This window comes from Doryrhamphus excisus, chromosome 18, assembly GCF_030265055.1.
Source record: "Doryrhamphus excisus isolate RoL2022-K1 chromosome 18, RoL_Dexc_1.0, whole genome shotgun sequence".
Classification (NCBI taxonomy): Eukaryota; Metazoa; Chordata; class Actinopteri; order Syngnathiformes; family Syngnathidae; genus Doryrhamphus; species Doryrhamphus excisus.
In genome coordinates, this window is record NC_080483.1 from 7,707,052 (window position 1) to 7,732,576 (window position 25,525).

At 40.3% G+C, this 25,525-nt stretch overlaps 1 protein-coding gene across 6 annotated transcripts in view; it reads right to left on the reverse strand.

Moving 5' to 3' along the window:
- Positions 1–905: 905 nt before the first annotated feature.
- The window catches only part of arhgap9 (Rho GTPase activating protein 9), a 42,988-nt gene continuing 18,368 nt past the window's right edge, over positions 906–25,525 (reverse strand). For 3 of the 6 annotated variants that reach the window (XM_058054294.1, XM_058054295.1, XM_058054299.1), the window contains 16 exons: positions 25,184–25,273; positions 19,737–19,802; positions 16,628–16,786; positions 16,451–16,546; positions 15,393–15,454; positions 15,200–15,287; positions 12,941–13,036; positions 12,765–12,863; positions 12,584–12,689; positions 12,110–12,229; positions 10,524–10,622; positions 8,531–8,608; positions 7,796–7,849; positions 7,197–7,331; positions 4,704–4,809; positions 906–1,816 (listed from right to left, as the gene is read on the reverse strand). In XM_058054294.1, coding sequence (XP_057910277.1) covers positions 1,636–1,816; positions 4,704–4,809; positions 7,197–7,331; positions 7,796–7,849; positions 8,531–8,608; positions 10,524–10,622; positions 12,110–12,229; positions 12,584–12,689; positions 12,765–12,863; positions 12,941–13,036; positions 15,200–15,287; positions 15,393–15,454; positions 16,451–16,546; positions 16,628–16,786; positions 19,737–19,802; positions 25,184–25,273 — 1,635 coding nt within the window. In that variant the 3' untranslated portion in view covers positions 906–1,635. The remainder of the gene's footprint in view (positions 1,817–4,703; positions 4,810–7,196; positions 7,332–7,795; positions 7,850–8,530; positions 8,609–10,523; positions 10,623–12,109; positions 12,230–12,583; positions 12,690–12,764; positions 12,864–12,940; positions 13,037–15,199; positions 15,288–15,392; positions 15,455–16,450; positions 16,547–16,627; positions 16,787–19,736; positions 19,803–25,183; positions 25,274–25,525) is intronic. The other 3 variants (XM_058054296.1, XM_058054298.1, XM_058054297.1) reach the window with 3 other exon arrangements.

The following is a 25,525-nucleotide window of genomic DNA, read 5'->3' on the forward strand; positions in this document are numbered from 1 at the left end:
TTACTGCTGTAAAAAATACAGTACAGCAACAACAAAGTTAACGTGACACTTTCAACAGTCAATTGTTGTTTATATTCCTGTCTGTAAAATACACTGCTAATATGAATGCACTAGCTAAAAGGCTAATACAGGCTAATACAAGCTAGGCTAATACAGTAGTGAGGAAGTGAGCAGAAAATGTAACAAAAACTTATACCATTTCAAATTTTTTTCAAAATTCAGGAAGAAACCAATTTATAATGTCACCTGCTGTGCTGAACACTCGTCCAGAGGAGACACTTGTTGCAGGGACGGACAAATAGCAACTGGACAATTTTGAAAGCAGCGGAAGTTCTGACCTGATCTGCTTGGTGTTCCCCCGGTGTTCGACGAGGAACTTGGACTTGAAACTTAGAACTTAGAAGGTAGACTTGTCCGTGTTGTGGTGTCCTCTTCTTAAGGGGGTTTGTCGTGCTGCCGTTGTACGGCTTCTTAACGCGGCATTCTTTTAAAATGACGGACGTTTTGTCGAGCTTTCCGCCGTTCTTTGAGAATCCGTAGTGTTTCCAAACATACCATTTAAACGTCGCGGGTGGGTTAAAAATAGAAACGTCCTAGTTGTTGCTTGCGTACGAACGTCCGTGGTGTTTTACTAGTAGTTGTATGTGCCTCACGGCTTCCGTACGTATTCAATACAAACCGCGAAATAATGATGGTGCATTCATTGCACATAGGGAACAGCATATGGAGTGAAGTTGAACATTAATAAAACGGCGCTTGAATCGGATTTTACCGATACCCACAAACGCATCGCGATGAATCTGAGCCCAAGCACTCGCATCGCGCGCATGCGCATCGATGTATCGATTATTTTCCACACCCTTACGAAATACAGTATCATCAAAAAGATCACATTGGAACGGGGGGGGGGCTCACTTTTTTAATTTTATTTCAGGACATATGCGGTGTCACAACACATTTAAAAGTCCATCTTTGGAGTCAAAGGGAGCATTAAGATTAGGGATGCTCTTATCGGCCAGTGTACGTTAAAAAGCGTGGATGTTGGAATTGTCCTCATCATAAACACATCGAAAAATGTGCACTTCATGAATGTGATGGGGATCGGCCCATTTCGCTCATAATCAGCAGGATGGGAGCATCCATAATCTAGATGCTTAGCAGTGGACAAAGCAGGTATCGGACGTATAGTATGTAGATATGGGAGATACTTTCACATAAAGGAAAAAGAGGAAGTTCCACAAGAAATAAAGTACTATTTGGTAGGAAAGTAGTACTGGTGTGTTTTTGAATGGAAGTATGTGTTAATGCTGGGCTGCATAGAGGCGCATTCACAGTGACATGGTTCCACTACTCCTTCTTTTGGTTCTCTGAGAAGGTGGTCGTGCAGGGGTGGGGGTTGGGGGCCTGGAGAGGATTTATCACTGGCTTGGCTTCAGTCAATGAGGCTATCAAGGAGAAGTGACAAAGAAGCGCCCGCTCCATCCACAGCTGGGCTCCACATCTGCAGTCAAAAAGCACGGCGGCCAAAAGGGGAGTCTCGTGGCGGCCAGATGACAAAGCAACACGCCGCTTCCTTCTAATTATCTCTTAATGTGAAATCCATTTGACACCGTCTAAAAGTCAACAGGGTCGACCTCAGCGCCCGCCTACAAAGATGTGCTCGTACTCGGTGAGAATGAGCTCCACCGCCTGGTTCTGGTACACCATGTTCACCGCCATGTTGCCGCTGTCGCACTCGGGGCGCATCAACGTCGGGCCGAACACGATGCCGATGTTCTGGGTGGTCATCCGGTTGGCGTCCGAATGCTCTAAAACACTGCACACATGACAGGATTTACTACAAGTATTACTCATTATTGTATTCAATAATAATCATTTTACAATATTAAGTCAAAATAGTAAGAGGAAAATACATTTTCTAATGAGAAAAAAAATATCAATATTAACAGAAAAAAATGATAATATTATGAGGTAAAATCACATCATTTTAGTAGCATAGAGATGAAATATTAAAGAAAATAATTGTTTTTTTAAGTCATCTGACAGTATTATGAGAAAGAAACAAAACTAAATAAATTTGAAATATTTGCAAAAAAACAGCTGTAATTTTACAAGAATAAAGTCAAAATATTAAGAAAAAAGTACTACTAATGAGAAAAAAAAACACTATTACGAGAAGATAAAGTGTACCATTATGAGGAAAAATTATCTCATGAGTAGAAATGTTAAAGCAAAAATCTAAAAAAAAAGAATAAGGTTGTAATTTTTAAAATAATATGTTGGGAATAAAGTCATAAAAATGTCCTTAGATTATATGAAAAGAAGAGGAAGAAACAAAACTAAATAAATCTGAAATATTTGCAAAATAACAGCTGTAATTTTACAAGAATAAAGTCAAAATATTAAGAAAAAAAATATTGAGAAAAAAGTAAAAAAAAAAAAAAAAGAATAATGTTGTAATTTTTGGAATAATATGTTGGGAATAAAGTCATAAAAACGTCTTTAGTTTATATGAAAAGAAGAGTTTCATCCATCCATTTTCTATACCGCTTATCCTGACTAGGGTCGCGTGCGTGCTGGAGCCTATCCCAGCTGACTTCAGGTCAGAGGAGGGTTACAACCAATCACAGGGCACATATACACAAACAACCATTCACTTTTAAAGTCATAAATTAACCTAACATGCATGTTTTTTGGAATGGGGGAGAATTGAATCGAACCCAAGTGGAGAATCGAACCCACGTCAGCTGAATGTGTGGCCTACATGGCAACCACTTGTCCACCGTGTGGCCAAGTAAAGATATTCCTAAAAAAACACCTAAATGAAAAACCGAAGAGGCAGCTTTTAATTTTTCTGTATGCTCTTTATGAACTTGATGAACTATCCACTGCAGCGCCATCTGCTGGAACACTGTCGTGACTGCCTGGCAGAAAAGCCCATCATGTCGGGGTCATCGTCCGACTGATAGAACAGTCGAATATGAACAGAATCTGCACAGCTTCCGACTAAATGGTGGCGACATTTATATATGTAATCCTTTGATGGCCGTGTTCTTGTGTTTGGCCAAGTGAGATGTGGGCACATGAGCATCTAAATGCGCCTGCTTCCACCTCCAGTATGTCGCTGTGTGACTGCAGGGGGACTCAGGAATGACTTGAAGCCACCGCAATGAGGCGTTCTTCTAAAAATGCCCTTCCCACCAAGCCACAAAGGCGGCCAGCCATTGCTCAAAACTTCCACATGAAACAGAAAGGAGGGATGAAAAAAAAAGGAGAAGGAGAGGATCCAGTGGTGGTGGTGGTGGCGGCGGCGTGGTATGCCTTCTAGCAGACAAACCACAAGGCTCTCATGGGACCTTCCTCCCCATCAGGAAAGGTGGAGGAATGGATGGGCAACGCTGATCATGTGACACACACCAACACACTGTTGCAGACATCACGACAAGACACACTTTTCATGCAATGTCAACAAAACCTTTCATTTGGGACACAAACTTAACAACAGCCTGGTCCTCTCACAGAAAAACAGCACCATCTTGTGGCCACAATTCATATTAGTATTTACTTAACATCCATCCAATACACATGAACTAATGCATTTCTTTGTAATATTTGGAACTAATTCATTATGATTTTAGGTGGGGGCTGAGGGGGGGTTATTTTGTGTAAGGGGACGCATTTTCGGCAAATGCTCAAAAGATCATCATCACTGTTGCAAGGCAGAGGGAGGAAAAAAAATAATACACCACGCTCACTGCCGTCTGCCTGTCCGTCCCTAGTGTAATGCTACAGCTGCTGCCTTTGAAAGTCAAGGGAGTGGGTTCCATCCGAGGCTCCAGCAGTTTTTTCTTTGTTCCTAGTGGCAGCTTTGTTTGTGACCCTGTCTTTTTCTATTATGGGGCTGGGGGGGGGGGGGGGGGGGGGTCACCCCTCACTCATAAACACATTATAATGGGACTGCCTGTGAATGCAACTTATCCTTCCGTATCATGTTCATAGCAAAGGGCTACACGCCAACATGCTACATGCGGTAATGCGCCTCAAAGCTGGTTGCCACACGACTTACTTGCACGAACAGTTATGCAAATTAGATGACAATATATCATCTCATATATGTTCATAAGATATGCATAGTATTATTATCATCATTACTATTTTGAGTATAATAATGACAACAATAATACTTATACATTCATTTTCTATTCTGCTTTTCCTCATGAGGGTCGCGAGCCTATCCCAGCTGTCTTCGGGCGAGAGGCGGGGTACACCCTGGACTGGTGTCCAGCCAATCACAGGGCACATATAGACAAACAACCATTCACACTCACATTCATACCTATGGACAATTTGGAGTAACCAATTAACCTAGCATGTTTTTGGAATGTGAGAGGAAACCAGAATATCTGGATAAAACCCACGCATGCACGGGGAGAACATGCAAACTCCACACAGAGATTGCAGAGCGGGGAATCAAACACGGGTCTCCTAGCTGTAACCACTCATCCACTGTGCAGCCTATTATCATTATTGTCATTATTATTAGTAGTAATACTAGTAGTGGTAGTTTTTTGAATTTACTTTACATATCAAGAAATGATATGTATTTCTAATGCATGTATATGTATAAGTATCCCCAAAGCAAGTTTTCATGTGTATTTTTCACCTAATGTATTACTGCATGTGCAGCTTCTTCGGTGGCGTACCGTTTGAGGTGGCGGCAGATGAACTGCAGCGTGTCGTGGTTGGGCGGAGGCATCTTTTGTACCAGCGTCTTCAAACGCTCCACTTTGTCCGTGTAGTCCAAAATCTCTGAACGACACAGAGCATAAAGAAACATGTCAGGAAAGAGAATGTGTAGTGTCGTGCAAAGATGGTCAAACTGTGGTGCATGTACCACCGGTGGTACACTGGTGCCATCTAGTGGTACATCAGCAATTTAAAAAAATATATGAAACTACAATTTTACACCAGGTAAAGCAATCCCTCGCCACTTTGCTTCAGTCTATCAAAAAAATTTGAAAAATGTTTAACAAAACGTATTTGAATATGCTTGTTAATATGCATATTTAAGAAAAGTTGACATATTTGTGCCTAAATTATGCTTTTTCTAACATGAAAATGCTAAAAGAAATCAAATATAAATATAAGACATTGAGAAGACGCATTTAAAGATGTTGTGATATGTTGTATTCTACACTGGCCACTAGGTGTCAGTAATGTTACATTAATGAGGAATTAGCCACCACAGGAAGTACTGTACAGAACAGGAAGTAAACATGAAACAATAATGCTAACATATGTGAGTCTATATTGTATCTTATTTTCTCGTCATGACTATAGGGGTGTTATTCCATGTCTAGAGGGCTCTAATCATGTTAAAAATAAATATTCCATTATACAGTGAAGAAAATAAGTATTTGAACACCCTGCTATTTTGCTATTTCTCCCACTTAGAAATCATGGAGGGGTCTGAAATTTTCATCGTAGGTGCATGTCCACTGTGAGAGAGATAAACTAAAAAGAAAAATCCAGAAATCACAATGCATGATTTTTTAACAATTTATTTGTGTGATACAGCTGCAAATAAGTATTTGAACACCTGTGTATCATCTAGAATTCTGACCCTGAAAGACCTGTTAGTCTGCCCATTAGAAGTCCACCTGCACTCCATGTATCATCCTGAATCAGATGCACCTGTTTGAGGTCGTTAGCTGCATAAAGACACCTGTCCACCCCATACAATCAGTAAGACTTTAACTTGTAACATGGCGAAGACCAAAGAGCTGTCCAAAGACACCAGAGACAAAATTGTACACCTCCACAAGGCTGGAAAGGGCTACGGAGCAATTACCAAGCAGCTTGGTGAAAAAAGGTCCACTGTTGGAGCTATCATTAGAAAATGGAAGAAGCTAAACATGACGGTCAATCTCAATCGGAGTGGAGCCCCATGCAAGATATCACCTCGTGGGGTCTCAATGATTCTAAGAAAGGTGAGGAATCAGCCCAGAACTACACGACAGGACTTGGTCAATGACCTGAAAAGAGCTGGGACCACCGTTTCCAAGGTTACTGTAGGTAATACACTAAGACGTCATGATGTGAAATCATGCATGGCACGAAAGGTTCCCCTGCTTAAACCAGCACATGTCAAGGCCCGTCTTAAGTTTGCATATGACCATTTGGATGATACAGAGGAGTCATGGGAGAAAGTTTTATGGTCAGATGAGACCAAAATAGAACTTTTTGGTCATAATTCCAATAAGCGTGTTTGGAGGAAGAAGAATGAAGAGTACAATCCGAAGAACACCATCCCTACTGTGAAGCATGGGGGTGGTAGCATCATGCTTTGGGGGTGTTTTTCTGCACATGGGACAGGACGAGTGCACTGCATTAAAGAGAGGATGACTGGGGCCGTGTATTGTGAGATTTTGGGGAACAACCTCCTTCCCTCTGTCAGAGCATTGAAGATGGGTCGTGGCTGGGTCTTCCAACACGACAACGTCCCGAAGCACACAGCCAGGAAAACCAAGGAGTGGCTCCGTAAGAAGCATATCAAGGTTCTAGCATGGCCCAGCCAGTCTCCAGACCTGAACCCAATCGAAAATCTTTGGAGGGAGCTCAAACTCCGTGTTTCTCAGCGACAGCCCAGAAACCTGACTGATCTAGAGAAGATCTGTGTGGAGGAGTGGGCCAAGATCCCTCCTGCAGTGTGTGCAAACCTGGTGAAAAACTACAGGAAACGTTTGACCTCTGTAATAGCAAACAAAGGCTACTGTACCAAATATTAACATTCATTTTCTCAGGTGTTCAAATACTTATTAGCAGCTGTATCACACAAATAAATTGTTAAAAAAATCATGCATTGTGATTTCTGGATTTTTCTTTTTAGTTTATCTCTCTCACAGTGGACTTGCACCTACGATGAAAATTTCAGACCCCTCCATGATTTCTAAGTGGGAGAAATAGCAAAATAGCAGGGTGTTCAAATACTTATTTTCTTCACTGTAAATAAAGAATCCTGCTTCGCGGGAAATTGACTGAATTCCTGGGGGTTCCGTTCCAGACCCAACAGAGAAATGCAAATATATTTAATATAAACTCAGGAGTGCATACATAATATAGATATAAAAATATCAAAAATATACATTGAGGATGAAAAAAAAAGTGGTTTAGCATAATGACTTTGTTGAACTTACTGACTGTCTCCACCATGTCAGAAAAGAAGCCGTAGGGCACCAGGGGCTCAGGAAGCTCGCGGAAGAAAAGTTTCAAAGCTCCCGAGATGACGTGGATGTCCTCCCACTCACTCTCGTCCAAATTGAGCTTCTCCTCTGAGGAAATAGAGAAAAGGGAGTGAGGCACAGAAGGAAGTGATGAAAGTGTGAAATAGAGCGATCATGTTAGAAACGAGCAAAACAGGCTTGGAGCTGCTGAGTGAAAGAAAGCAAGAGGAAGACACAAACGTACATCACACAATTATTAATCAAGCGTTGCTTCTGACTTCCTCCGCTAGGGGGCAGCCTCAGACCGTGTGCTTCCGGTCTGTACAACCTGCTGCTTGTTATTACATCAGAAAACGTAAAGCAGATAGGCCTCAGGGACAAACATACATTAAGCAAATGGTAGCAAAACCACCTAAAAAAAAAACAAAAAAACAAAAACACCCTTCAAGACGAGCTACTGTGTCTGTGTGTCCGAAGCTCAGGCAAACACACACAAAAGCTGCAGCAACATGTGACCCAAATAAAGCAGAAGAAGAGGAAAATGTTTTTTGTATTCTTTTGTCTGCGTCTACCTTGCACCAACTCTGCTGGGAACATGTAACGACCATCGGTGGTCACCGCACGCTCTGAAAGAAGCACACACTTACTCAGCAGGTGGAGATCAAGAGGGGGTCCTTTAACTCTTTACGGTAAAGCTACTTTATGATCAATTTTCACACTAATTTTCCGATTGATTATGTAATATTTGTGAGGTAGTATTTTTTCCAGTCCTTTACAAGCCCTTTTACCTTCTCTCTCCATAGCAGGGAACAATTTTTGGTGCAAAAAAAAGACATGCTTCCCCCAATACACTGTAAATGAGTATAAAATAGTATCATCTTTTATGCAAATTAGTGTGTCAGCATTTATTTCAATACCCATATAATCAGTGTGGTAATTATGTTTGTTGCACCGTGAGTGAGGTAGGCATTTGGGTTGATAGGAATAATTCACTGCATATAATGAGTACTTCAAAATGTTTTGATGAGAAATACATAAATGCGTACATGGTAAATGTAGAATATGCAATCATCTACTGTATTTAAATAAATGAATGACTCATATGGAGGGTCAATGTCTGCTTCCTTCAGATTGGACAACCTGCTGATGCTTTATGGGTGCATTAACATGAACACAAAGGGACATTTCATATGGGGAAAAAAACATATCCACATTATACAATTGAATGAAGTCATTCATTATGTCTCATTAAGTCTCATCTGACAGTTAAGCATACATAGCCCCCCCCTCCACGCTGCTTTCCTCACCATGGTTGACCAGGAAGCGTAGTTTCTGAATGACCGCCAGGTTCCCAGACACCCTGTAGATGCCATCAGTGTCCAATCCTGCGACAGAACACACAAACCAAGTCATGCCCAGGAGTTTGTTTAGTTCCTTAAGTCCACTGACGTGTGTGGACATAGTCAATTAAAAGACACTTTCATGGTGGATAAAAGGAGAAGTATCGGCATGCGCTCTCAACTCTAACACACTAAGCTTCATGGCAGACTCATTAGTTATAACTCTCAAACTAATTAGTAAATATGTCAAAAAGCATTACAATTTGGTAATGCATGCACAATATAAGTAATGGTAATGAACATGCATCAGATTACAATTGAGTGCATCCCATAATCAGTTCACAGTTCCACATGTCCAAAAGGAGTAGGAAGAAGCAAAGCTTATTAAATCCTACCCCTCCATCTGGTACTTTTACAATCAGTAACTGTTACATTTGTTCACTTCCTGCTTTCCATAATACAGTTTACTTTTACAATCAGTAACTGTTTCATTTGTTCACTTCCTGCTTTCCAAAAAACAGTTTAAGGTGTTTTTGGTTTTTTTTTTAAATAATGTGGATGCAGGATTTTTGTATATTTGTAGACATTTCCTTAATTTTTCATGAAATCATATTACTAAATGAACACAATTACTAATTTTGCACTTTGTAATCCATGTTATAAAATAAGCATGTTTTTGGAATGTGGGAGGAAACCGGAGTACCCGGAGAAAACCCACGCATGCACGGGGAGAACATGCAAACTCCACACAGAGATGGCTGAGGGTGGGATTGAACTCTAGCTGTGAGGTCTGCGCGCTAACTACTCGACCGCCGTGCAGCCTATAGAAAAATATAATGAAACTAAAAAAACTAAAAACTAAAAATTCAATACATTACAATATAATGGAATAAAATACAGAATACAGGCTAACTAATTTATTTCATTAATTATGTTTTTTTTTTTTTGTGAAAGCAAACACGCCTCTCTGTTATGATGGCAGACAGAGTTCAGTGGAAACAAGTACATTTACATAATGTCTATGAACGCAACCCCTCATTAGGGTCATGGCTATGCTGGAGCCTATCCCAGCTAACTTTAGGTGAGAGGCCGGGTCGCCAGCCAATCACAGGGCACATATAGACAAACAACCATTCACACTCACATTCATACCTATGGACAATTTGGAGTCACCAATTAAGCTAGCATTGAGAGAACATACAAACTCCACACAGAGATGAACAAGCGAAGATTCGAACCCAGGTCTTCCTGATCTGTGGCCAACATGCTTACCACTCGTCCACCATGCAGCCCCATTAAAGAGACTTTAGTAATAGATTTTTGTGTGTGTTATCTTTTAGCTTGATTAACACATTGGGTTGATTTGGAGCTGTTGATATATATACGCATCAACAAATACATATCATCTTTTACTGTCATTTATATCTTTCTCTTCATAAAAATACAGTAAAAATAAGCATCAGACAGAGTTGCTAATGGTGATTAATCACGATTAATTAATTGAAAAACTAACCTGATTACAATTTTTAATCATTTGACAGCCCTAAACAAAACAGAATAGAATACAATAACATAAAAACAGAATAATATAATAAAATATAGAATAGAAAAAAATGAAATACAAATAAACAGAATAACATTTTACCACTAACTACAATCATTATTATTATATTGCTGCATTAAAAATGCTGGATCCAAAATGCTATCCAGATCTTTTTAGCTAAGAAAGAAATAAAGATGAAAACAATGTCCTTGGCAGAGCTAATAAGAAAAAGACTAGATTTCTTGCCAAATCTCTGTTTGGGCACTGTGCAAAAAACGCTCTGCAGGAAGACATTTCATCAATATTTTATGTCCTAGCAGAAAAGGTCTTTTTATTTGTCCATCATCACATCGCTGTGCACACGTTTGCACTACGGCTGTGGAAGACGAGCGTGAGCTTGTTGTGCTTTCAGCGTACCTCTCTTCTCCACAGTCTCAGCGCAAAGCCTGACGAAGCGAGGGACCGTGCTCTTCTCTCTCTCGCACAGCATCTCTAGACGACAGCCAAACACCTGATCTGAGGGGCAACGACACAAACACACACGAACACATATACTTTTCAGAACACTGGAGTTTTAATTGAGTCTTTACTTGCTGTGTGCTGCTGTATAGATGTAAAGTATGCACTGGGAGACTAACTCTATTCTGACTCTTGATGATGCAAGGCAATGCACATGTACTTTACACCATATTCTACATAATTAGCAGGGAACGGTACAGTGGTGTGAAAAAGTCTTAACTCCCTTCCTGATTATTATTTTTCTTTTACATGTTTGTCACGGGGCGGCACGGCACGGCGGTCGAGTGGTTAGGGCGCAGACCTCACAGCTAGGACACCAGGGTTCAATTCCACCCTCGGCCATCTCTGTGTGGAGTTTGCATGTTCTCCCCGTGCATGCGTGGGTTTTCTCTGGGACCCCGGTTTCCTCCCACATTCCAAAAACATGCTAGGTTAATTGGCAACTCCAAAATTGTCCAGGGGTATGAATGTGAGTGTGAATGGTTGTTTGTCTATATGTGCCCTGTGATTGGCTGGCCACCAGTCCAGAGTGTACCCTGCCTCTCGCCCGAAGACAGCTGGGATAGGCACCAGCTCCCCTGCGGCCCCTTCCTGATTTCTTTACCTGACAAAAGTTGAACTTGTAGGAAGATGTGTGTCCCATTACATCTGGCATAAAATGAACAACATACCAAGAGTAAAATATGGTGGTGATAGTGTGATGGTCTGGAGCTGCTTTGATGCTTCATGACCTGGAAGACTTGCTGTGATAAATGGAACCATAAACACTTAGCCTGGTATGCATGTTTTTGGAATGTGGGAGGAAAACACAGTATGCGGAATCAAACAGGTCATCAAAGCAAACGCCTCCCTCCCTCACTGTGCAACCAACAATAACACTATTGGTAACACAGGTGGAACACACAATGTAACTGCAACACACAGATTCAACTATGCTGGATAACATCCTGTTTGGAAAGTGTGCGTGTGGGCTTCCCAGCATGCCTTGTGGGTTAAAAATTAGTATAAAATAGCAATGTTTTGAATGCTTATATATAGCATTGTTTTGTAAGCTTCCTTTTCGATACCGGCATAATCTATGTGTTACAGTTACACTGTGTCTTCCACTAATTATTTTTGGTTGCACCGTAAGCGAGGTAGGCATTTGGATTGATAAGCTCCTGTTGGTTTGTGAAGTGTGAGAACTACTTTATGTGCAACGCAACCTTTACCAGTGGTATTACATTACTTTATTATTTTTTGTTTACCTACACAGTAAGAAGCCAAAAACTTACCACTTCCACACAGAATGGGAGGATAACATTTTTTGTCATATACGCCATAGCTGACTCCATGTAGCGTTAATGTCAGGTCTCATCAATGTAAGTACTTCTTGCTGGTGACAAGAATCAAGCACGTAATTTGCACGGAGATGCGGGGGGGGTCATGACCCCAGCAGTTGGTGTGTCAGAGCTACTATGTATATATGTAAAAATGAGATGTACCTTTAATCAGTCCCTTCTCCTGCAAGGCCTGCAAAGGAGGCCTCTTCAGAATGAGCTTCTTCAGCCGCGTCTTCACCCTCTTCTTCTCCGTGTTCTCCAGGTTGGAGGCCGAGCGAGGGACTGCAAGGGGAGGGGGAAAGGAGCGGGAAGAAGAGGACAAGGAGGTGGTCAGTGCGGGGCATCCTAGTGTGGGGCAGGGCAGCAGATGTGATGGAATGGTGGTGAGGATGAAAAGTGGGAGAACAGGGTGGCGCCTCAGTGGAGACGAGGCCAAAGGCGGGGTGACCTGCCATGGCGGCAAGGTGAAAATGTAAAAGGGCTGGATGGAGGAGAGAATTGAGGAGAGGATGGCGGGATGTAAGATGCCTGTGCGAATATGGAGAAAAAAAAGAGTGATGATGATCCAGTGGCGAGGGGAGGCGGCGGCTCGGCGGAGCGAGAACGAGAGACGCCAAACGTGAGGGAGATACTTACGTGACGTTCTCCTGTCATCTTCGTCTCCGCTGTGGTCCAGCATTTCCACGCTACCTGCTCTCCTCAGAGAGTAGAGGAGGATGTTGTCTAACGGGTTTTCTCGGTCCTGGAAGAGGCGATCACATATTACATATCATATATTCGGTGCCAATGTTTTTACGTGACTGTAGGATCTCCCCACCAGCCTCTCGATGACGTTCTGGATGGTGTGATACCATTCTTTGATCAGAGAATCCGTCTCTGACTGCAGCAAGAATTCGTTGCCCGTCACCGTCCTCAGCTAGAACGAACACATATGCAAATGAAATATTGTCAAGTGTGTTATTATAAGAGTGAATATTCCTCAGGGTTGTTTACCTTGAAGACGTTCTTCTTGCTGGACAGCTCGTTGGCCCAATGCAGCTTTGCTCCTCTGAGGTCAACGCTGCTCTCAGGGCGACTGTTGCCTGGTTTCTGGTTACATCCAAGACATCATGCACATCAAGTTACAGCATATTCATTCATTTTCCGCCGCTTTTTCCTCACAAGGGTCGTGGGGGGGGTGCTGGAGCCTATCCCAGCTGTCTTTGGGAGAGGGAGGTACACCCTGGACTGGTGGCCAGCCAATCATAGGGCACATATAGACAAACAACCATTCACACTCACATTCATACCTATGGACAATTTGGAATCACCAATTAACCTAGCATGTTTTTGGAATGTGGGAGGAAACCGGAGTACCCGGAGAAAACCCATGCATACACGGGGAGAAAATGCACACAGAGATGGCCGAGGGTGGAATTGAACCCTGGTCTCCTAGCTGTGAGGTCTGCGTGCTAACCACTCGACCGCCGTGCCGCCCTACAGCATATTCATTACACAGCAGGGGTCTCAAACACTAGTTTAAGGCCCCCGCCTTGATATGAAAGTTTAATGTTAGTGCAGCCCACGCAAGTTTGATATGGATGCTGTATGGTATCATGTACCCACAAAAAATTAATACGTTTGATTAATGTTCATGTTAAAGGTTAAATAACTGTTAATAGTTATCCTCCCTATCTGTGTGGAAGTGGTAAGTTTTTGGCTATTTAAGTTTAAAGGAAATAACTTGAAGGCTACCGTTTAGGTCGCTAGCTCTCTAGTCTGCGAGTTAGCATGTGTCTCAAGACCCTGCAGTTGCGCAATATGTTGTAAATAAAAAATGTATAAATGTGACTATAGTCGTGTTTTGTCATGTCTACAGGGCTCTAATAATGCTTTGTTCATTTTAATCTGAAAAAAATTATTTGTCTAGCCACCAACTATATGTGGTTTCTTAAGTTTGTATTATTTGCCGTTTTATTATTATTATTATTATATTTATTTATTACTGATTGATTGATTTCCTTTATTCTTGATTTGTTTATTTATTTTTCATCTTATTTTGTGTAGAAAAATAAAAAGTAAGATATTTGAGAACAGTGGAATGTTTTATCAGAGCTTTTCTTGTAGAAAATTGGAACCAAAGAGAAGTTTAAAAAAATATATTGTTTTTAATAAATGCGTTTTTTTTTTTTTGGAAAACCTGATGCGGCCTACTCTCACCCAGACCCGAGCTCCAGTGGCCCCCAAGTAAATTGAGTTTGAGACCCCTGTTACTGATACAGTATATTCTTAAGGAACAATACTTTAGAGTAGTCAACACACAGCCATTATTGTGTTATTATTGTGTTGGAATTCATGCTTCCTCTCAATGAACCCTAGCTCACCTGTGCCAGTAGCACTCATACAGCGCCACCATCCTGATCCTGATCCTACTCTAAAGCAGGTGCTCTTTGGCTGCAAGACTCCCCCCATCCCCCTTCAATGACAGACGGTGTCCCAAATTGTGTCCATTTATTCATTTAAAATTGAAATGTAAAAAAAGACTATTTGCAACAATTTCGTGGCTGCCTAGAGGGCGCTAACTTTTGAACATTTTACAAGTATTATATCCTGCCCTCTTCCTGCTCCGAGCATGTAAAGCTGTGCCCCAGGTAACACACACATGCGCAATCTTTGCTAAGCACAAAACAAGTTTCATGATCACTTCACAAATTCAAAAAGTATTGGAACAAAAAGTGTTTAAAGGTTTTCAGTACGTTATATCTGGGGAGTTGAATCAGAGCATTGGCACATGGACCTGGATGAGAAGTAAAATAAGTTCAAAATCAAGTTGTTCTGATTCAACACTCAGTAGGTGTGTTTAATAATAATAATAATGCATAATTTAGCATAGTGTGCATGCCTCTTTTATTTACTTTTATCTATGCAGCTGTAACATCTTCAGAGTGGCAATGTTTTCAACTTTCAAATCAAATCAACTTTATTTGTATAGCACTTTTCCTGCAAAGACATGCAACACAAAGTGCTTTACAGAATTAAAACAATTACCACAATTAAAAGGAAAAAAAACAAAGAAACAAAAGAAAGCCCCTCCTTCTCACCCTCCATACTAGACACACACACACACACACACACACACACACAATCACACACAATAGGGTTTTCTCCTATGTAGGGCATGACATCCATAATAGTAAACAAAAAACCTCTTCTTTTTTAAGAATATAGTAGAATCAAAGTCAGATTTCTCCTTTTGCAACTACATGGTCTTACCCAGCTGGAAGGCGTCTGTGATTTAGGATCTTTGAAGAAAACCAGACTGTTCCCGACCAACACCACCCAGGATGGACTCCAGTTTTTTCTACAATAAAACACACACATACATTTCACTCTTTGCCCCAATGTACAGGATTATTTTGTATTACTTCTGTATTACTTTGTATTGTTCCTATAATATACGCTTCACCTGAGTTTCCGGCCTCCTTCTGCAATCTTGGTCTTGTTCAAGAGCCCAGCTTTCTCCAACTCCTGCAAGTACACATCCGTTTTTATTTGGTGTTGCCAGCCATTGGACAAGCTGGTTAAACTGGTTACAACTATAATAAAATAATAACTCTCAAGTCCCGATACTGATATCAGCGGATACCGATATGTGCAACATGACATATCTCCTGTGGTAGAATGAACACATACAGTATGTGTTGTATGCAGCATTTTTTTAAATATTGTTTTTCATGATACCAATATAACAGATATTGTATTTTTATACTGATATTGGCCTGATAATTATGGGACATCACAATAAAAATAAAAATAAAAATAAAAATAAAAATAAAAATAAAAATAAAAATAAAAATAAAAATAAAAATAAAAATAAAAATAAAAATAAAAATAAAAATAAAAATAAAAATAAAAATAAAAATAAAAATAAAAATAAAAATAAAAATAAAAATAAAAATAAAAATAAAAATAATTATAATAACTTAAACTAAATTTCAATTATAAATTAACAATTTACTGTTAATTAATAAATTTAATAAAACACAATTTGAGCAATTAGTCATGCAATCCTGCTCGTGAAAATATTTTTCCAAGTAAAATTTAAATTTGATTCTTGCCATGTTATGACAATAATAATATTACAATATTAAATACCCATAAAAAATACAACATTAATACTAACTACTTCTCTAAAAATACATCTTCATTCTTGTGGTAATAACAATAAATGTAATGTAATAGCATTTATTACATTATAGCATTCCTATGTATACAGTGCATACCTGTCCTAATACCATTCAGATATTCCTCAATGCAGTATCTATTTATTTAAGGTATGTACTCTATAATGGACAGATTGTCCTTCTCAATGTACAATGACACCTGCATAATCAGGGAAAAGGGACAAGCTGTCCTCACCATTTGATGTACACAGAAGCGTTTAAAGTATAAGGAGAAAGTAAACAGAGCTCAAAGCAGGGCGGAGGGGATTGATATGCAAAGTAAGAGGTAAGGTTTTCTCACTGGTGTGCCTTCTCCGTCTGGGGAGCTCTCGGGCGATGGCGGCTCCACGACGATGTTGGTCACCTTGCACGAGTAGTCTCTGCACTGCTGGGCATGCTGTAAGACAGGTCAGGCCAGGATGTGGCTGCTGTCTTGATGTATGTGGATGCTGTCATTTATACTGTATATGGAGTTTACCATTGGTGATACCTTGCCATTCTCTGGCAGGATCATGGACCGTGAGTGCGAGAGCGGTTGCCTGGAGTCATGCAGGGGGGCACAGTCCTGACAGTGGGTGTTGGCGTTGGTGAGTGCCATGGTGCTAATGGTGTCGGAGGAGGCGGCACGCTGCATGCTCTTCCAACAAACAGGCCACAAGTGTGAGCAGGCAAGGTGCAACAGGCAAATTCTTAATACTAATGTGGAATATGAAAAAGTATTTTGCAGGTGGTCCATTCCAATGATGTGATGCTATGTGCGTCCTCAGGAAATAAAAAAAAAATAATAATAAATCATAAAAAATAAAAAATAAATAGTAAATAACAAATAATAAATAATTAAAAAAAATAATACGTAATTTAATAATAAATAATAAATGTTCAGTAACATGAAGCAAAGTAATGCATATGTCACAAGATGGAGCCGACCATGGTGTAGTGGTTAGCGTTCTGGACTTTCTGGAGAGGATGCCTCAGGTTCGAATCACCACTAGTAAGCACCATCATATTTGTCAGGAAGGGTATCCGAAATATGAAGGGCTCAAGCCAAAAATCAATATGCGGAGCAAAAAAGATCCACTATGGCGACCCAGTAATCAGGGAAAAAGCCAAAAGAAACAAACAGATTGTGACACAAGACACAAAACAGGTGATTGGGTCTGCGAGAACAAGACAAAAATACATTTTTACATGACTTTTAATCTTGTGAGACACCCCTGATTAAATACAATTTTCATAAAGTTGCCTGAGATTGGCGAATACAAATTATGAGCGGTTCATTTTGTGTATTATTAAATTTAGAACTGAAAAAATACAGAAATGTACATTTATTTGGAAAGAGTTCCAATCAGCATATGTCACATATGGGTGGAATGGCCCGTATAAGAATTATTTTGCAGGGTTGAGGAAAACTTACAAACAAAAATAAATTTTCTCCCATAACATCAACATATACAGTACATAAACTAATGACAACGAAAACAGGGATGCAAAAGTTTACGACCAAAATCAAGTGGAGCCATGCTGATAAGACTGAATTCTCTCCATTTTTTTCTTACCCCATTAAAAGATGTCGGCTGTTTTTTTTCAATAGAATTTCATGTTTAAAAGCTTAAAAGAGGCATGTAGGCTTTCATATCTGCTTTATAACTTACACAAAAGGGTGGGTCGCACACCATTGTAACTTTTCATGCAGAAGCAGCCATAATTAAGTACCTTTCCCCAATTCCTGTAACCTACTTTTAACAATGGCACTATGTATACATATTGTATACCCCCCTACAAATGTTTGCCATCTCTTCCTGCAAGGCGGATTAAAGCACTAAGCCCCAAAACTGCTCCTCTGCTAAGAAGAGGCCTTTTTTTTTTTTTTTTTTTTAAAAAGAGACTTTACACCAAATGCACACACACACCCCATTGTGATGCAACATGGAGCACTAAGAGCTACTTGGGTAAGAGCATGAGTTGCTATTTCACCACCTTAATATGCATAAATGCTGATCTCCTGGAAACTCAAATGTGTAAAGCTGGCATTACTTGAATGTATTCAGCAATAATACAGTGGAGATGCCCTTGTTGCAAATCCAATAATGAGAGTTCATGGATTTTCATGAGCTCACTCTGGCTCACTGTGATGCCACGGTGAGCCTTGTGAGAAGTTAACAACTTAATTTAGCCGGTGAATTCCTTATATGGCCGTGCCCGGGTACAAGCTGTTTGCTATACAAGCTGAGTGGGACCAATCACAGCGGAGTGGGAGTGCAGGAGGCGGTGTTACACCGCAAACGTACTAATTACCCATAAACGTAATAAACCACAAACGTAATACAAATCTGCAATCCCGCAAATGTAATAAATTTCCCACAAACGTAATAAAATTTGCCTACTGCAAACGTAATACGGAATTTTCCCGTAATACTGAATGTAATAACTATTACATTTGCAGGAAATTATTACATATGTGGGAAAGTGAAAATCTGTAAATGTAATAACTTCCCACAAATGTAATATGAGACAAAATAATTGTGGTTGTTGTTGTTGTTTGTTCTTTCTGCTTTTAATGAGGGAGAAGGTGTAGATGTCATTTTGAGGATTTTAACAAGATAATGGAAAAAATATTATTCAAAGAGTATCATTTGAATACATTAAAGGCATCTTTAATTATTAATTTATAATTTATTTTAAATTAAAAAGATAACATTATTGTGATAATTGCAATTGTTTTAATACAACTGTATTACTATTATTATAATTATATTTTATATTGATTATTTCTTCCCCATATACACACAAATTCACACATACAATAATGTACTGTAACTAAAATGCAGATGTACACCCACAAATAAAATTTAATAATTTCCTGCAAATGTAATAGTTATTACAGTTGCGGGAAATTCAGTATTATGTTTGCAGTGGGCAAATTTTATTACGTTTGTGGGAAATTTATTTGCGGGATTATTACATTCAAAGCTGCAGATTTGTACTACGTTTGTGGATTATTACGTTTGTGGGCAGTTATTACGTTTGTGGGTGTAACAGGCGGGCAGTGGTTTGAATAAATAAAAATGGAAATCCAAGAAAATACAGCTGGAATAGGTGCAGAAGATCTAAAAAGCTTTCTATGCTAGTTATTGTGTGTAGCTGCTCTATAGGAGTCCACAATTCAATACAAAGGGAAGAAAATGAGCAAAAAAAAGAGCACCGAGCATGCTTGCTTCTATTGTAGAGTTGCATCATCACCTAAAAGACGTATAAATAAGTCTTTGGAAGCGAGTGGTTGGGTTGAAAAAAAAACGTATAAATACGTCTTTGGGAGTGAATGAGTTAATCAGGCATTTATGATAGATATTAAGTCATGAAGGTGCAGAAACATCATTATTCATGTCGGTGTTTGTGCTCCAAAGTTGCTTTTCATACTGTGACAACTTCAAGGAAGAGTCACCAGAGTCTTAAGGAGCCTTTTTTTAAAAAGCTTTTTCTTCGCCTGCTGTGCCGGGAAGACATCAAAAGTTGGCACATTACTCAAGGTCAAAGTCAAGGTGATTCCCTTTCGGCGATGAATGTGTGCGAAAAGAGAAGACTTTTACCTGTTTCATCCGCCAGTTGCCGTCTGTGTTCCTCTGGTGGCTCCCAAACAGGAAGTCAGGTGAAAGCTTACAAAAAAAAAAGAGACAGGAAATGGTTTCATTTTTGTCCAGGAGATTTGTCATAATTTATGGCAAACAATTGTAAAAAACAGAATGTTGACTGAAATGAAGAACAGCTAAGCTAACCCACATTTGGCATTGTATGGTCATATCACCTCGTACTTCGGTACATGATAAAAAAAAAAAAAAAAACTTAAACTATATTAGGAAAGCAGGAAGTGAACAAATTTAACAGTTACTGATTGTAAAAGTACCAGATGGAGGGGTAGGATTTAATAAGCTTTGCTTCTTCCTACTCCTTTTGGACATGTGGAACTGGGAACTGATTATGTGATGCATTCAATTGTAATCTGATGCATGTTCAAATGAAATACAACCATTACCATTACCATTACATTTGCACCGGTGTTGATTGTACATACTACATACACTATAATATATGCCCTGGGTAATATATTCAAATTCCCTGTATTACATATATTTTTTAAAAAATCTTGTGCTCCCCATTTATACCGTTTATTTTAACCTAATTTCGATGCTATGTATCTCCTCGATATATGGCGAATTGACATTAAGACTCTTGAATCTTCCGTCTTTATCTCGTACTTCCTGCCAGCTAAAAGTGAACTGTGGTTGTATACCATAATAACTCAAACACGTTTGGGTCCAATACTCCAAACGGAGCCAAAACCACAGATTTAAAAATGATTGAGTTCCGTATGTGGCCTTGAATAAAGCAAACAAACTTACATCAAAGTTACTTGTAACCGATGTCTCAGGTAATGGCCCAAACTCTTTCTCGTTTGTCTCCATGGTTTGTCGCCCGTGTGTCCTTTCATGTCAGGGTGACAATCTTTTTGTCTGTTTCGTGTCAAAATGGACAAACTATTCGCTCGCTCGCTCGCCTTACTTCCCCATTATAGAGGGAAGCTGCTTTTTTATCACCACGTACAGCGGCTCAAAGCAGGAAGGTGTGCGTTGAGCTCGGTGGTTAGGAACGCCACTGACATTGCCAGCTTGCACCCCGCACTGCAACCGTTATTATTCAAATTAGTGGAGTAAAACAAATGTCAAAAGCATCAAAAACATCACAAAAATGATATGTGTGGAATGGATTAATTATATTATTGAGAGAAAAATGGAGTGCACGACTTTGGTGAAACCAGCAGAGGCTACTAGTTTGTTGTCTGAAGAGGTCCAACTGTCACGGTGCGGCTTGTGAGTTTTAAGGTTTGACCCCAGGATGCAGAGATAAGGACCCAAATGCAGGTAAAAATGTATTTATTGTCGCTATGCAGCAGGATGGTGCTCTAGCAAGAGAAAAACTCAAACCAAAGACAATGAACCGACAAAAGGAAGACGCACCGGCTGAACTAAATACAATCAACAAATTCCAAACAGGTGCGCGTAGAGGAGAACGTAAAAGTGACGGAACACAGGACAGACCAACACAGGAAATAATTCAAAATAAGGGCACGAACGAGGAACAGGGGAAAAGACGAAAACGAAGGCTGTCACGAGGGGGTGAAGCACGATCGTGACACCAACATGACCTCAGCTATGGCGACTTAAGCTACATTTACACAGAACTCCTGGCTACTCTTTACAGCACTGGAGTGATGGAGACCATTTTTCTGATTCAAGTTTCTACCAGTGGGCGGCACGGCGGTCTAGTGGTTAGCGTGCAGACCTCACAGCTAGGAGACCAGGGTTCAATTCCACCCTCGGCCATCTCTGTGTGGAGTTTGCATGTTCTCCCCGTGCATGCGTGGGTTTTCTCCGGGTACTCCGGTTTCCTCCCACCAAAAACATGCTAGGTTAATTGGCGACTCCAAATTGTCCATAGGTATGAATGTGAGTGTGAATGGTTGTTTGTCTATCTGTCCCGAAGACAGCTGGGATAGGCTCCAGCACCCCCGCGACCCTTGTGAGAATAAGCGGTAGAAAATGAATGAATGAATGAAGTTTCTACCAGTCACTCACTGAAGTGAAACGGATACTCCATTCACTCCCAGAAACTCACACATGTTTGGAAATGCTTGACGAGCACCCGTGAGTGAGTAAAAATCAACTCCTAGTCCGAACCCCGAGAGTCAGTGAAACTTGGGTTTTCGTCGAGTACCTGTGAACCAGTGGAACTTTACTCTTAGGCTGCGATCCGTTGATTTCCCCGAGGCACTTGGTATGACTTCGCTTGCAGAGCCGAGGGAAAGTGGATGTGGGAGGTGTGGAAGCGATAAATGGGACACGTCTTCCCTTGTTCACTTTCAACCCAAGTACGGTTCAAGCACTATTTGTAGGTATAGGGCAATATAATGTCTTACAAGTACTAAGAAATACCTGTGATTATTATTTTTAAGTCCTTTGTGCCTAAACTTTGTGCCTATTGTTTTACCGTTTTTATGTCGTTTTTGCTGCATGGGCATCTCTGTGGGGAGTTTGCATGTTCTCCCCGTGCATGCGTGGGTTTTCTTCGGTTACTCTGGTTTCCTTCCACATTCCAAAAACATGCTAGGTTAATTGGCGACTCCATATTGTCCATATGTATGAATGTGAGTTTGTTTATATGTGCCCTGTGATTGTCTGGCGACCAGTCCAGGGTGTACCCCGCCTCTTGCCCGAAGTCAGCTGGGATAGGCTCCAGCACAGCACACCTGCGACCCTCATGAGCATAAGCAGTAAAAAATGTATGGATGTATTTTTTATTCCTTCCTATTAAATGTTATTGTTACTGCACATAACATCAATCTGCCCTCAAGGACTAAAGATATAAAATCTTACATATTTACATGAAATTGTTGATTAATATACACTGTCCCCGTCTTTCTTTCTTCAATAAATACATCTTTAAATCTACAAATACACAAATCTAATGACAAAAATCCAGGCAACTGTAGATTGGAGCATTTACGGTATGTAGAAATAATTCAGTAATACTTAAGTATCAGGCAATTCCTAATTACGTCACAGTGTTAAATTAAAACCGTGACTGAGTGGACTAGGAATTATCATTATTATTACGATCATGTCTTGCGACACCTGGGGCATCGCATTGGGCTGACTTCCTGCTCAGTTGCTTCATGTAGTGCAGAATTTAAAGTGACACATGTAGGTCGAGAGAATGCACCTCACACTACCTTGACAGGGGGAATCGTGCCTTTGATCATGTATATTTTATTCCATATATATCTATATTTGATGAGCATTATTAGGTGTGAAATATTGACGCAAGACTGACTCAAGCTCCAGCTGTTAAATACTCATTTAGAACAATCTGGATCAGCTTCTCTGACACTGATGCCAACACTGATACGTGCTTTCAGTCTATAGAAAGCCACGTTCAAAGCGGCCAAATGCTGTTTAAAAGCCGGGGGGGAGGGAGGTGTGCTAGGTCATGAAGGGGTTGGAGTCTGACGAGTGTAGCGATATTTTGCTTTTAGAAACAGGCTCGCTCTCAGAGGATCAAGAAGCATCACTTTATTCCCTCTCAAGGGATGCGAGGATGACTCCGTCACAGGGGCAGTTTAATACGTCAACAAATAAGTCTGCAATGATGGCGCAAATCCTGAGGTGTAATCCCCTTTTCAATTGAGCCTGGCTCAGCTTTAATTTGGTCCACAGTGCAAGTCTGGATGACGAACAACACAGCTTGACAATGGCTTCACAAGTAGGAAAACTATTGAATACTTTATCTCTTCATGCCTTTATAAGCATGCCAAGGCTCGGCTATTTGTTCTAAGCATACTGTTCATGAATTATGCGTTAATGGCATTAATAACTCATGATTTTTTTTTGTGCCGTTTAGAACATGGAGTTTAGAATACAGACGCCCCTAATTAAAACAAGTGCCAGCATCATGAGCACACTATGGAGTGTTACACCAGTAAAAAGCATGAGAGAAATGCTTACCTATGAAAACAGTAAAAAATAAAATTCTATAATCAAGTATGAACTTCTGTGACAACCATGGTAGACATACTTTAAAAACACATTTCCTTATTTATAAATAATATATTTTCGTATAAGGCGGCACGGTGGCCGTGTGGTTAGCATGCAGACCTCACAGCTAGGAGGACCAGGGTTCAATTCCACCCTCGGCCATTTCTGTGTGGAGTTTGCATGTTCTCCCCGTGCATGCGTGGGTTTTCTCCGGGTACTCCGGTTTCCTCCCACATTCCAAAAACGTGCTAGGTTAATTGGCCACTCCAAATTGTCCATAGGTATGAATGTGAGTGTGAATGGTTGTTTGTCTATATGTGCCCTGTGATTGGCTGGCGACCAGTCTAGGGTGTACCCCGCCTCTCGCCCAAAGACAGCTGGGATAGGCTCCAGCACCCCCGCGACCCTCGTGAGGAAAAAGCGGTAGAAAATGAATGAATGAATGAATGAATGAATGAATATTTTCGTATAGGCTGTACTGTGACTGAGTGGTTAGCGCAAAGGCCACACAGTTAGGAAATTTGATTCCCCGCATGTTTTCCCCGTGTGTGCATGGGTTTTCTCCGGGGACTCCGATTTCCTCCCACATTCCACAAACATACGATGAAACTATGCTATGAATTGGCGACTCCAAATTGTCCATAGGTATAAAAGTGAGTGTGGTGTGAATGGTTGTTTGTCTATATGTGCCCTGTGATTGGCTGGCAAACATTTCAGGGCGTACCCCCACCTCGCGCCCGAAGACAACTGGGATAGGCTACAGCATGCCCGCAACCCTCGTGAGGTTAAGCGGTACAGAAAATGGATGGAGGGATATTTTTGTATAATTCAGATATTCCATTACATATTTTATAGAAAACCTGTTTACAACCATCCCTTCGAGGTTCAAACATTGCTTCCCCGCTCTGTGTGTGGTTGAATACTGTCTATTATTAGTAGAAAAATGTGCAAATTGGACTTTTCTTAGCCTTAATTAAGCATTTTCAAGAAAAAAATGGCTAAATTAAGTAACTAAATGAACTAAAACACAAATTCAAGGCAGAAGAAGTTGCAAATGTATCACCGTATTCTACATTTGGAACTATATTGTCGATGTTTGGTGACACAAGAGCCAGATGTGATGCTCGGGAAAACATTCACTGAGACATATTCATATTTCTGCCTAAAAATAGGCAGTATTCAACCACTAAACAGCATAATTTATATATTGTATTTTTGAAAACTGTGAGAAAGCTGCAGAATTTGAGGCACAAAGCAGCAAGCGACGACTCTCACGTCTCACAGAACACAACTATGGTGTGTTCAAGAACCACTGAACATTTAACTACTTAGCAGATTCTAATCAAAAAGGGAAATATGATCAAAGTATCCTCTTTATCTTTCAGTTTTCTTATTACTAGTTGACTGTGTGTTTTTTAATTTGCTTAATAGAAATGCAAAGGGCTTACCCTGTGCATGGTTCCATTGCCTGTGGCAGGAAGTGGTAGTGACAGGAGGCTGGTTTCTCTGGGTAATGTTTTAGTTTGTACCGAACTGACCTAAAAGAGACACAGAAAATGAGTGTCGGCAAACACAAATGAATAGAATGTTAACTTTTTTGCTGAAGCCGATATTTCAAGGTCCAAATGTTTTATTGAATCTTCAGTTAATGACATATTATGACCAGGAGTGTCATTGGTATTTTTTTTTCTACTGTGCAAATAACCTGCTAAGCTTCCCATTCAACATGGGGTCATTGACGTCACATTGAGCCATATGTGAATCTCACCCCATACACAAGCTACCAGCTG